This window comes from Taudactylus pleione, unplaced genomic scaffold (assembly GCF_031769625.1).
Source record: "Taudactylus pleione unplaced genomic scaffold, aTauple2 ptg000026l, whole genome shotgun sequence".
In the NCBI taxonomy this organism is placed as follows: domain Eukaryota; kingdom Metazoa; phylum Chordata; class Amphibia; order Anura; family Myobatrachidae; genus Taudactylus; species Taudactylus pleione.
In genome coordinates, this window is record NW_028284428.1 from 41,222,694 (window position 1) to 41,236,903 (window position 14,210).

Consider the following 14,210-nt stretch of genomic DNA (forward strand, 5'->3'; position numbering starts at 1 on the left):
AGAGATACACACACGAGGGCTGATATGATAAGCAATTAGACTGATTTTTTTATTCAGAAACCGATGACTCCACAGGATCTGAACATTTTTTTTTTTTTCAAAGTACCGTCCTTCACATTCAATAATTTTTTTGCAGCGTTTCAACAACGATTCAAAGAGGTGCATTAGACTGTTTTGTGACATCACACTTACAGGGGTATTCAATATGGGTGCGATAACATCGTTTTTGCGTTAATATCGCAATTATGACGTCATTATCGCAGGTTTTAGTTTTACACCGTATTCAATTTCAAAGACTTTTCGCAGGTTAGAAAAGTCTTTGATAAAAAAACGGGGATAACTTTTCACCACTGAATAGGTGGCGAAAAAAAGTGCAGAATAGGAGTTTAGGGGTGCAGGCTTAAAAAAAAAAATAGCCTGCATCCTTCAGAATGACCCCTTGAAACGATCTGTGTCAAAAAAAAAATAAAAAAAATCGGGACACCCCAAAAAAAGCACTTTGAATTTGGGGGCCAAAAAAAAAAAATGTTGGGGAACAAAGTTAAAAAATAGCGAACTTGACTCTGGGGGGGTCCCCAAGTATGCCCCAGGTGTTTTTTTCATTGCAGCTCCTTGCGCAAGTGGGTTTTTTACGATTTTTTCAAGTCTCTTTTGCAACTTTAAAATATGCTGACCCCCATTTTCAAGTACCCCAAATTTGCTGGGCATAGTTATTTTTCGAAAAAAAAATTCTAAATGCTCTTCTGCACCACTTTCTTCAAAGTCGCATTTATGCACTTGCCGCGCTATTAGAAACCCCGACTTCCTTCAGGAGTTAAAAATGGGGGTACCCATAGTGATCCCCCATGTCTAGACATCATTATGGGGTTCCTAGAATATTTTCCGAAAATTCCCGTTTTTGTTAACCTTTAAAAAAAAAACTGTAAAAATTTAGAAAAAAAATGACATAAGGTCCCCCCCCCCCCCCCCCCCAAAAGCCAAACCAGCCCCAGGCTAGCCAGCCAGTGGTGGTTTCTAAAAATACGGGGAACAAAATGTGTAGGGTTCCACCGTATTTTAGAAACCAACACCAGGCTGCAGGGACTAGTGCTGGTTTTAAATATAGGGGGCAAAAATGACGTGGGGTACCCCCTATATTTAAGACCAGCACCAGACCCAACCGACCGGGGTGCAATGCCACAGCCCGGAGACCCAATCACCGGGGCTCCAGGTCCAAAGCATTACACCCCAAGTCGGTCAGCGCAAACCGGTGATCTCGGGGGAGTCGGGGACCCCCAAAAAACGGTCCCTCCTCTCCCGAGCACCACAGGCTTACGCTGAAGCCTGGGGCTCATCCCCATACCCCTGGAGCGGTGGGTATGGGGATAATAGGGGGGCCAAATAATGTAAGACTATTGTACTTTACAGTGGAACTACAAGTGCCAGCATGCCTGCCATTTTGCACTTGTGGAACTACAAGTGCCAGCAGACATGCGGCACCTGTAATTTCACTGTAAAATAAATAGTTAAAAAAAGACACAACACACACACCGTGCCCAGTATAAGTTTATTACATGCACCTACCCATTCACACATACTTACCTATACCAGATGTTCGGTCCCCATGTCAAGTAGAAATCCATGGTAGCTGGCTCTGCAAGAAAGATTTCATACTCTCCTACATCCAGCGCTGGTCTCCGCAGTAATCCATGGGTGTTTTAAAACAAAAAAACGTGTTACCCGATCCACGCTACAAGCTATCTGTATGTGTGTTGTCACACATACAGATAGCTCCCGAATGGCCGCTGCCGGCACTTCACGGGGCATTGCAGTCCTGAGAGCCAATCAGCGGCCGCGCTGACTGTAGCGCAGCCGCTGATAGGCTCTGGCAACTGACAGCTCCCACGTGGGTGTCTTTTTAACTATTTATTTTACAGTGAAATTACAGGTGCCGCATGTCTGCTGGCACTTGTAGTTCCACAAGTGCAAAATGGCAGGAATGCTGGCACTTGTAGTTCCACTGTAAAGTACAATAGTCTTACATTATTTGGCCACCCTATTACCCCCATACCCACCGCTCCATGGGTATGGGGATGAGCCCCAGGCTTCAGCGTAAGCCTGTGGTGCTCGGGAGAGGGGGGACCATTTTTTGGGGGTCCCCGACTCCCCCGAGATCACCGGTTTGCGCTGACCGACTTTGGGTGTAATGCTTTGGACCTGGAGCCCCGGTGATTGGGTCTCCGGGCTGTGGCATTGCACCCCAGTCGGTTGGGTCTGGTGCTGGTCTTAAATATAGGGGGCACCCCACGTCGTTTTTGCCCCCTATATTTAAAACCAGCACTAGTCCCTGCAGCCTGGTGTTTGTTTCTAAAATACGGTGGAACCCTACACATTTTGTTCCCTGTATTTTTAGAAACCACCACTGGCTGGCAAGCCTGGGGCTGGTTTGGCTATTGGGGGGGGGGGGACCTTATGTCATTTTTTTTCAAAATTTTTACAGTTTTTTTTTTTTTTTAAAGGTTAACAAAAACTGGAATTTTCGGGAAATATTCTAGGGACCCCCCTAATGATTAGATATGGGGGATCACTATGGGTACCCCCATTTTTAACTACTGAAGGAAGTCGGGGTTTTTAATAGCCGCGGCAGGAAAAGACACCTGGCAAAGCTATTGAAAAACCCGACTTTCTTTTGCAGGCAAAAACGGGGTTACCCATAGTGATCCCCCATGTCTGGACATCTTTAGGGGGTCCCAGGCATATTTCCCGAAAATTCCTGTTTTTTTCCTTAAATGGGGTCAAGGGTAATTTTTAAAAAAACAGGGATAATTTTTCAAATCACTATAGCAAGTGAAAAAAATGCAGAATAGGGGTTTGGGGGTGTAGGCTTATAAAAAATAGCCTGTAGTTTTGGGAATGTCCCCTTAAAAGGAAATGTAAAAAATAAAAAATTTCCCCCCAAAAATCGGTACACCATTAAAAAAAAAAAAAAAAAAAATTAGGTAAAAAAATTACCAAACTAACGAAATTATTTCTGGTGGGGTCCCCAAGTATGGGGCAGGTGTTTTATTCATTGCGCAAAGTAGCGGCAGGTGCATTTTTGCTGAATTTTTAAAAATTACCTTTAGGGACTTAAAAATATGCTAGTACCCATTTTCATGTGCCCCAAATTTGATGGGACCACTTAAAAAAACGAAAAAAAACCTAAGTGCTCTTCTGCATCACTTCTTCAATGTCGGGAAAAAAAACACCTGCGCGGCTATTTAAAAACCCCGGCTTTTTTCTGCAGGAAAAAACGGGGGTATCCACAGTGATCCCTGAGGTCTGGACATCTTTAGGGTGCTCCTACAATTATTTCCAGAAAATTCCATTTTTTTTTCGCCGATCCAAGTATCGCCGGGTCCCGTTTTCGGCGATTTCAAATTGAATACGGGGATAAGCGGGAGCGCGCCCGATACTTTAACGCTGGTAAAATCTCCGATATGAAACGTAAACTTCGACAGCGAAGTTTACGTTTCATATTGAATACCCCTCATAGTGTTGCAGCTGTGGCATTTTTCACTTCATCATCTGTTGCAAACTTCTTTCCACGCAGTTTGATTTGTGGGCATTCCCAACCCTGAAAAATATGTAGGGTGTTTCAGTTACTGTCCCATTAATTTCAGTCAGTGCTGCTAATGCAACAGCAGAAACAAGTGGTCGGGTATTGTCTTAGAGCAAAAACCTCTGTTTCTTCAGCTGATTTGGTCTTCTCTTCCACATGGCTCCATGCAAATGGATTTTCAGGACGTTTGCATAGCAGTCACCATTAATTGTCTGTCCACGGGAAGCCCAGTTCTGTAGGATCATACCGTGTGCATCAAAGAACAGCAGAAGCATGACTTTACATGCCGAAGGAATCACACATTTATTTTTTAGGTGGAGGGTGAATTCGTGTGTTTCCACTGGACTGTTTGGATTCCGGATCATAATGACGAATCCACGATACGTCACAATCTATGTCGGGAAATCTAGTATCCTCTCCAACATTCAAATGGTGTTCTTGCACTTATCAACTCGTTGTCGCATCTGCTCTTCTGTGAGATTTCTGGGTAACCAGCCTGGCACACATGCGATGCATTTTTAGTTCTTTTGTCACAATATGCTAAACTTGTTCAAATGAGACGTCAAGTGAAGCCGAAAGTTCGGGTAAAGTTAACATGTCATTTGGCAACATCTCCGCAGTTTTGGCAATGATGACATCTGTAACCGCAGTGAATGGTCTCCCAGAACGCGCTTAGTCAGTCACTCTTTGAAGTGCTTCCACCACCGAAATATTGCAGCACAGCTAATTGTTTCTACGCTGTATGCTTGCCCTAACATTTCATGAGTTTCATTTCCGCTTTTTTCCAAGTTTAACACAAAATTCAATCACCTCTGACGTAATCTCAGACACGTCTTCCTCATCCGCCATGACAAAACATACAAAGATCTTCCACTTGCTGTGACCAAACAAGACTTCAGCAATCCAACTGCAGGTTCAGACACATTGATGTATGAGCTTCACAATATCAAGCATCGTGTTGCCACGTCTACCTATGGGACAGAAAAACAGAGGCAGTCTCATTACTTTTCAATCAGCTTTCTTATATAGATAGATTTACGAAGCCCAGAAATGTCAAATTATGCATTTTTGCACATAAAAGCTTCATGAAAAAACTCCTGGAGTGCCATGCTTGGTTTGTACGAATCCAGTACCACCCCACATCTGTATGCAGAGGCACCCATGTGAATTGCTTAAGAGTGCCACAATAGTAATTTTTGTCCAATTTTTTTATTTTACTATGTGAGGCCGTACCACATTTGCTGGTAGAATCTTCTATGCTTTCTATGGGGTTTTATTAAATAAATAGAAGTTTTTATCTAAACTTGGAATAGCCATCCCTACAAAATTCACCACTGCCAGGACCCCATCTCTGTGCATAGCACTCGAGATACTGATGTATGACACTATCTCCCCTTTCCTATTACTAATACCTCTTCCTACTCCATTCTACTGGCTTATTCCACTTATTGGCTGCACTGCTTGCATACCTGTCGATCATAATTCCAAAGTCCCTTTTCTCTGTTAACACAGGTACACACTAGAACGATGTTTGGCCTTTTCGTAACAACAAATTGCCTACATCGTTCAGTGTGTACCCAGCTTTGTTGTCCTAAAGCATTTATAATGCTTTAATCTTAGAAGATGGGCTTTAATTTGCATTTATTTCTACATACTTGCATTCTACTCTACATACATGCATTTTACTATGTCAAAAGCTTAACTAACACATGATACAGTACATCTGTGGAAGTACCATGCCAGGAACAACCATACATATATTAGAAGCACTTGGTTCTGATTTTGTTAAGCAGGGAGAAAGTAAAACCGAAACTGCTCTTTATCTGCAGGGGTGATCTGCACATCCCCCTTAGGTCTGATGTTTGTCAGTTGGGGACAAGCATAGCATTTGCAAGGGATTTCCTGGATCACAAGGGATAGGAGATCTTTTGTTGAAAATAAATACTTTTTTGGTTTGACTTGTGTATTGATTGTTTAAATGTGCATTGTTTATTGCAGGAGTTACTTTTTTTTTGCTCTGGTAACATGTATTTTGCTATGGCTTTACATTTACATAATGTAATGTAGTGTCCTTTTATACACACAGATTACTCTTGACATATTTTGTTGTATATTATTCACATTTGGTTAAGTTTACATGACCTAAATTATTTTTAAATGTGTCATTTTTGTTAAATTAGCCTTTTCTCTTTTGTGCCCATTGAATTGGTGATAAAGATGCCCTCCCCTGGCTGTCCTCCTACCCCTCTGACCCATCCTTTTTTGTTTCCTCTCATGACTCCTCCCTCCCCCCCCCCCCCCCCCCACCCCACTCCTCCTCTCACCCCACCTTCCACAGCCTTTTTCAGTTGGTGTTACCCAAGGTTCTGTTCTTGGACCTCTCCTCCTATTCTCCCTCTATACGTCCTCTCTAGGTGAACTCATCAGCTCTTTCGACCTCCATTATCGTCTCTATGCTGATGATACTCAGATCTACCTTTCCTCCCCTGATCTCTCCCCCCCCCCCCCCCCTCTACTCGTATCTCCAATTGTCTCTCTGCCATCTCTTCCTGGATGTCCCAGCAATTTCTTAAACTTAATATGTCTAAGACAGAGCTGATCATCTTTCCACCCTCCACCATAACCTCACTTACCACAATTTCCTTATATATTGATGGCACAACAATCTCTTCTAGCCCCAAAGTGATCCTGGACTCATCCCTCTCCTTCAAAATATATATATATATATATATATATATATATATATATATATATATATATAAAACCTCTCGCAGTCCTGTCGTTTTCATCTCATAAATATTTCCAAGCTCAGACCCCATCTCACCCAGGATGCTACTAAAACCCTCATACACTCACTGGTTCCTCTCCAAACGCTCTACATCTGCCTCCCCTCTTCTACAAGCCCTCAACTGGCTCCTTCCCTTTCAGAACCCAATTCAAGGTTGTCTAACATCTGGGGTTGATCTAGAAATTGTCTAATTACTGTCTATCTCTTATACCACACCCATCAGTTGGCATGAAAGGCGGCGTGCATTAGTTGAACGAAAAGGGCGGACAGGAGACTGAAGGGAGATTAGATCAGAGATATAAATGGGAGAAGATTGGGAGAGGGCTTTGTAAGTGAGGTTAGGAACCTTGAATTGGGTTCTGAAAGGGAAAGGAGCCAGTGGAGGGCTAGTAGAAGAGGGTGTGGTATAAGAGATAGACAGTAATTAGTTAGACAATGTCTAGATCGACCCCAGATGTTAGACAGTCAATAGATCGACAGGGTCAAAAGGTCGACACGAAAATGGTCGACACATGATTTATTTATTTTTTTAGCATAAATACCATTCGGCCCCTTGCGGGCTTGCTTCGCTCGCCACGCTGCGGGCATGGTGGCTCGCTTTGCTCGCCACATGGATTTATTCCTCCTCCATGCCCACTTGGATGGTAGGGAATGACGTTGGATGGTAGGGAATGACGTTGGACACTGGCTCATCTTAAGTGCCTAACCCTAAACCTACACCTAACCATAAAAAAAAATTGTGCCAATAAATTGTCTGCCATTTTCATGTTGACCTTTTGACCCTGTCGACCATTTGTACCTGTCGTCCTTCTTACATGTCGACCTTTTAGTGTGTCAACCTTTTGTACCTGTCGATCTATTGACTGTCTAACATCTGGGGTCGATCTAGACATTGTCTAATTATTGTCTATCTACAGTCCGGCACCCCAACTGATTACTTCCTCTCACTCTCGTCTCCAAGATTTTGCCCGTGCTGCTCCGCACCTTTTGGAACTATCGCCCTCTCCCCATCAGACTCTCCACCTCTCTTCAATCATTCAAATGGGCTCTCAAGACCCACTACTTGATTAAAGCCTACCAGACCCACTACTTGATTAAAGCCTACCAGCTCTCATCCTAACTCGCTGGTATATGCTCCTCCCTCCCCACCTATCCCATCTGTGTCACATCTGTTTGTCTGCCCTTCCCTTTTAGAATGTAAGCTCTTACAAGCAGGGCCCTCTACCCTCTTGTGCTTCTCCCTACTTTACTTTCATCTACTTCTTACTTCCCACTAGGGCATCTAACACTTGGTTGCTTAAACTCTGCTGCTTATGTGGGTGTTATGGTTGCTAATGTAGCAATGTAATTATCCATGTCCTTGTCCTCAGGTTAGTGCATATATTATGTCTTGGCTGTACACTGTTGCTGGATGTAGAGGGGTGTTTTCACTGGATAACCGAGCAGTGATCATCATCTGTTAAGGATAATAAGATGTTGACATAAGGTGTGGGAGCCGTTTAGAGACTGCTCTGCTTGTTAGAATGTGGTATAGCATCTCGGCACGGTCTGGGAGGCCTGATTCTGATGAGAGGGGATTTCATTTTATTATTGCTATAATGGAGTCTTAATTACACCTCAATCTGATGTTTCCAGTCCATGCCAAATTAACGTCTTAATTAAAACAACCCGTCCTACATATTTTGTCACATTCTGGTGACTACAATCCTGTTTTTGTATTTTGTTTTTTTTAACGTGGCTATTATGTAAATCACCCTGCATATAAAGCCCCATGGACTTTCTAACCCTTCATCACCATCCTGGGCCTCTGGTCTGTTGCTCACTCATTGCTAGGTAAAAGGAAGAAGTATGAAGAAAGAAGAACTGCTGAAAGCAGTCATTTCTGGGAGCAAGCTCCCTCTGATTTAGTATTTAATTAGTGCCAGCGTATGGATGCAGTTTGTATGGTGGACTCCAGCAGCCAGTAGAGTCTACACTGTACAAAGAGCCTATTGCGTATCACTATGGGGCGATTCAGTTGTTTTGTGGGCAGTAATAATGGGTGCCCAGTGTTGCAATTGAATTGTTCTGGATGCCCATTAATTATCTTGGTCTTTACACCCTATTAGAAGTTTAAAACCTGTGTAAAGTCCTGTTTGGGATGCCAGGTGTCGGGCTCTCGGCGTATGTCTGACCGGCGTTGGCATATCGACGCCTGTCTTTAGACCCTTGCTGGGATATGACAGTCGGGAAGCCGGCTGTCGGGATTCGGTCCGCCGGCTTCCCGACTGCATACTTATCAGGCACCTCCTAAAAGAATAACCGCCTATGAATGAATTGGAGTCTCTGGGAGCTCCGTTTCACCTTTTGGCTAAATGGATGTATTATTTCGGTGTAGATGGTCTTCTCTTTTGACCATTACCCTCACCCATCTATCCATAGGTGTTTTTAATTATAGTACATGCTGAAACCGTATAATTTATGTGCACTTCTCACCTTGTTGTGGTAGATGGGCATCCACCGTGCAATCTGCATAAAGATTCCTATATTCTCCAGAAATTATATTATAGAAATGTGTACTTAACAATACTCCTGAGATTATCCGTTTTCAGTGATGTTTAGATTTGGTTTTAGTGTATGAAATGTGCACCTGCATCTGACATTTGTGTGCGCTAATTTGTCAGTCACAGCATTGAATTGCCTTTTTTTTTTTTTTTAACATAATTTTTTTTATTGTATTCAGAATACAGAAAATTACATACATATAAAAAGTATTACAACGAATATATATCTTGTCATCATAGAAAAACATAAATTCAATAAAGTACATTCATTTTGCAAAATTTTGAATACCTGAATTTTTTCCTTTTTAACTTTATATGGGGAAAGGGAAAGAGAAGGAGGCCAAAACGTACCCCCCATAAAACAGATATATATATATAAATATATCACATTTATAATAGTGAGCGTTAATAGACTCAGGGTTAATGAGATAGATAAAGAATAAAAATGAAATAAAGAATATAAAATAAAGTTAAACAAACCAATATAATAATAAAATGAATCTTCTTACAATCGTCAAAAACTGACAATGGTTGCTTATTCAGTTGGCTATTCCTCAGTTAGGAAAAATCCTACAATGCGATATCCTTATACACCGATTTTAGCTATTAAGATAATTGCCTCAACAAAAACCAAGTGGTATTGTCAAACACTTTCATATTATCAGATGTTGTAGTAGGTAAAAAGTCTATATTTCCCACTTCGCAAAAAATCTTGACTCCCCTTTCAATATCAAAAAGAGCAGTACGTCTATCAAAATGTATTATGTTCAGTAATTTAAAACTTTTAACCTTTCTAAAGAAGGGACTCTTTTCGATAGCCAATACTGTAGAATCATTTTTTTGCTAGAGTTATAATAGTCGTTAATAATGGCAACAATTTTTTTTTTTTTATTGAATTTGGGGTCCGAGAAGAAAAGTCCGCTAATATGAATGCTTCCCAAGAAAAAGGAAGACTGCTCTTTGTAATCTGTTGGATAAAATTATGAACTTTATACCAAAATTTCTTGCTCTTAGAGCATTGCCATATGTTGTGAATGAAGGTGCTAGAAGATGAGGAGCATTTTGAACAACAAGCAAACTTAGAGTCTGAATTGGTAACTCTGCTCCATTGGACTTGGGAGAGATACACTCTATTAAGAAATTTCATATGAATTTCTTGGAGTTTAGCTGATTTTAGCCACTTTAGGATCGATGGGAGTTGTTTCATGGTTTGGTCGGAAAATATAAAATCAGTCCTGTGACAAAGCGGACCATACTTTATGCCATAATTTATTGGTATCTTGTATCAGCAAATGTAAATATCGAGTAAATAGGAGCTAGTGAGTCATGATGCAAGAGCAAGTCATATGAACCAAAATCTACTTTACTTTGGATGTAGTGCCTGACTTGCAAATACATATAGAAATGTGAATAGGGAATATTGTACAGGTCCCTAAGCTGCTGAAAAGAATCGAGATTGCCTCCAGGATCAAACACATTCCGAATGGCTGCCAATCCTTTTCGCATCCACAACAGATAATAAGAATTTGAAGGCGAAGGGAGAAACCCCATAGTGTTATACATTTGGTTTTGCTAGAATGTGAACCAAGACTTTTATGAATAAAATAATCCTGTCAGCGGTATTCATTCTGGGTGTGGACAACTGGGAAGCAGATTAACTAAGTCGACAGGATGTCCATCCCGGGGAATGGAAGCTTCATCCAGACGTGTTCAACGCGCTGATGCATCGATGGGGATGTCCTCAGGTGGATCTCATGGCGTCACGATTGAATCGTCAGCTTCCAGTATACGTGTCAAGAACTCGAGATCCGCAGGCGGAAGCAGTAGACGCTCTGACAAGTCCGTGGACCTACGACTTTGTTTACCTTTTCCCTCCGATTCCACTTCTTCCTCGTCTTCTAAAAAGACAGGAGTCCGCCTCGGTAATTCTCGTGGCCCCAAACTGGCCTCGGAGAAGTTGGTTCTCGGACCTTCGGTCCCTATTATCAGACGATCCGTGGCACCTTCCTCTGCGCCCGGATCTTCTACTGCAGGGCCCTTTCATACACCCCAACTTAGCGCAGTTACGTTTAACGGGGTGGCTCTTGAAACCGATATCCTAAGACGTAGAGGTATCCCAGACGCGGTTATTCCCACCATGCTAAGCGCCAGGAAGTCAGCTTCGGCTGCGCATTATCATCGCATCTGGCGTGCTTATATCTCATGGTGTTCTAGTCAGGATCTTCCGTCTAGGACCTTTCGCTTATCCCGGTTTCTGCTTTTCCTTCAGACGGGTCTGGATTCTGGCCTTCGTCTGGGAACGTTAAAGGTGCAGGTTTCTGCCCTTTCCATTTTCTTTCAAAGGAAATTGGCCCTCATTCCTGAGGTGCAGACGTTTCTTCAAGGGGGTCTTGCGCGTGCAACCTCCTTTTGTACATCCAATTGATCCATGGGATCTTAATCTAGTTCTTCTGTTCCTTCAGTCGCCCATGTTTGAACCTTTGGAGGAGGTTGATCTTAAGTACCTATCTTGGAAGATTGTCATCCTCCTGGCTCTCGCTTCGGCTCGTAGGGTCTCGGAATTGGGGGCTCTTTCCTATAAACCTCCTTACCTAGTGTTTCATGCGGATAGAGCGGAACTCCGGACGATAGCCGTCTTCCTTCCGAAGGTCGTGTCGGCTTTCCATATCAATCAGCCTATTGTGGTACCATCGTTGGTGGAGGACTCTGGTTCTTCTACCTTGGATGTAGTTAGGGCTCTCCGCATCTATGTTGACAGGACTGCTTCCCTTCGTAAGTCTGAGTCGCTTTTTGTCCTGTATGATGCGGTTCGGAGGGGTTGGCCAGCGTCTAAGCAGACTTTAGCACGTTGGATGCGGCTGACTATTCATCAAGCTTATGTTAGTGCTAACCGTCGGCCTCCTTCGTCAATTTCGGCTCATTCCACACGTTCTGTGGGTGCGTCAAGGGCGGCTGGTAGAGGAGCATCTACGTCACAATTGTCGTGCGGCCACTTGGTCTTCACACGTTTGTCAAGTTTTACAAATCTGATACGTTTGCCTCTTCGGTGTCCCGTTTTGGCCGTCTTGTTCTGCAGGCGCCACAGAGCACTCTCGCCCGTGGGGATAACTTTGGGACGTCCCCAGCGTAAGCACCTCCAGTGTCCCCTAGTGGATGAAAGAGAAAATGGGATTTTGGTACCTACCGGTAAATCCTTTTCTCTGATTCCAAAGGGGACACTGGACGCCCACCTCTGTGCTCTTATGCCTGCCTGTTCGGTTTTGTTCTGTATGTTGTATGATTCAGTTATTGTGTGTTCTTCTCTCCTTTTCACTCCGCTTGTTCTCCACCTCCTCTCGGTCTTCATTTTCTAAACTGAGGGCTGGTGGGGCATAGAGGGGGGTGGAGCTTCACACTTCTAAATTTTAAAGTGCCAGCTCCAGCTATCCACGCCTCTATACCCCAGCGTAAGCACCTCCAGTGTCCCCTGTGGAATCAGAGAAAAGGATTTACCGGTAGGTACCAAAATCCCATTTTTTGGGCTTCCAATTAGACCAGGTTTAGTCCTGTTTATGGTGCCCAAACCTTTGACTGTTTACGCACATTTCTGCTAGTCTCCTCAGGAGGGGGTGAGCAGAAATGCCTGCAGCTGTTTGCGCCTGAACAGAGCAGCAATTGAATTGCTCCGTCTGTGTTAATGATTGAATCTCCCCAAAATAGTTCATTTTAAATGTGACCATAGTTTAATATTAGACAAGTTGCATATGTAGCGTTGTTGGTTTTTTTTTTTACGTGTTAAGAATTGGTCTTTAAATTTTAACTTTCTTTTCTAAGAAACCCAAGTCTGAAGATGAGCATGTATAGAACTTTAATTTTGATTAATAGTTATGGGTTCTGTCAGGACTTGTCAAATGTTAAGCACTTTGGCACTTAAAGTTGCAAAATAGGTCCTATCTCCTGATTAGCATGTACTGTTAACCGGGCCATTTGTCCTTCTCCGATTGCTACTGTTTCATGCTGCTGGTGTATGTGGCAGCCGATAGATCTGTTCTAAGGTCTGACTGCCGACACCAGCACCTCATTTACACACAAGATTGCTTTGTGCATGATCACATCCATTATCAAAGGGACACAGGCTTTGCGGTATGATCGGTTCCCTGATTAGTAAGCGTGCAGCGATGGTCCAACTGTGAATGAGAAGAAGGGGTTAGTGACGGAGGGTTAATGGTTATAATGATGAAATGGAAATATGTATATCTAAACTGTTTTCATGTTTAGCTGTTTTCTTCTTTTTTTTTTTGCCTGGTTCCTAGCTTCTAAATACCTGTCAAGCCTTAAAATGTTTCTCTGCAATCAATTTGTGAATTTAATTTAGTCTAGCTATTTTTACAATACCTGATAAAGGACTGTTGACCAGGTGTGAGAAAGTAGATTTAGAATTCACACTTTTCTTAATACACTGTTTGTGCACAGACCTCCTCACCTGATTCTTCCAATGAGAACTCCCCAGTCAGCCCTCCAGATGAGCAGGGGCAAGGGGAAGCACCACCTCCACTTGAGGATGAGGAACCTGCTTTTCCTCACACTGACTTGGCCAAGCTGGATGACATGATCAACAGGTAAAATTTTACTACGTAATCTAGTATTGTGTATATGTGCATGGCTGTTTCATTGTTTTTTTGTGTGATGTGTTTCTTAAGAGTCCATGTGTGTTTGTATATATGTGTGTGTGTATATATATCAGCCACACATACTCTAACCAAGTACATTGTTCCGTTAGCTACTATATAAAAGCAAAAATGTGTCGTCCTGTCTTTCTATACAAATCCACAGTTTACAAGCCAAGATCATGACATTTTACATACGAGCGTCTTAAAACACGGTGGAGGCAACTAAAATAATTTGAAATCGAAATTAATTACTGTTAACTTTTAAATAAAAAACATAATTTTTGCTGTACGCTCATTGTGGGGCCTCGCGGCATATGGGTAGGGCCTCGGAGCAAGCGTTTTTTGTTATCATGATTTGTCATGATCTTAATGTTTATTATCGAGGAGAGCTTTATCAGGCTTTGCCAGCATTCTCAGCTCTCTGACTATACTAAATTACGCAACAACATTGACATCTTTTTTCGAACTGTGTCAAAATGATGACTTTGCAAGGACCCTGCTGTACTGTGAGCTTTCAAAATATTACACATGGAATGCTTCTCAAAGTTTTTATGCGCAGAAAACAGGGAGTCGCTGTAGATGGTCATCCTGGTATCAGAACAACAGAAGCTCTTGGCCATGTTTACACTGTACATCCGCCAAATTTTGAA

At 42.5% G+C, this 14,210-nt stretch overlaps 1 protein-coding gene across 6 annotated transcripts in view; it reads left to right on the top strand.

The window, feature by feature from the left end:
• The window catches only part of USP9X (ubiquitin specific peptidase 9 X-linked), a 226,037-nt gene that overhangs the window by 81,068 nt on the left and 130,759 nt on the right, over positions 1-14,210 (top strand). For all 6 annotated transcript variants that reach the window (XM_088451702.1, XM_088451706.1, XM_088451705.1 and 3 more), the window contains exon 3: positions 13,364-13,509. In XM_088451702.1, the coding sequence (XP_088307828.1) occupies positions 13,364-13,509 (146 nt within the window). The remainder of the gene's footprint in view (positions 1-13,363; positions 13,510-14,210) is intronic.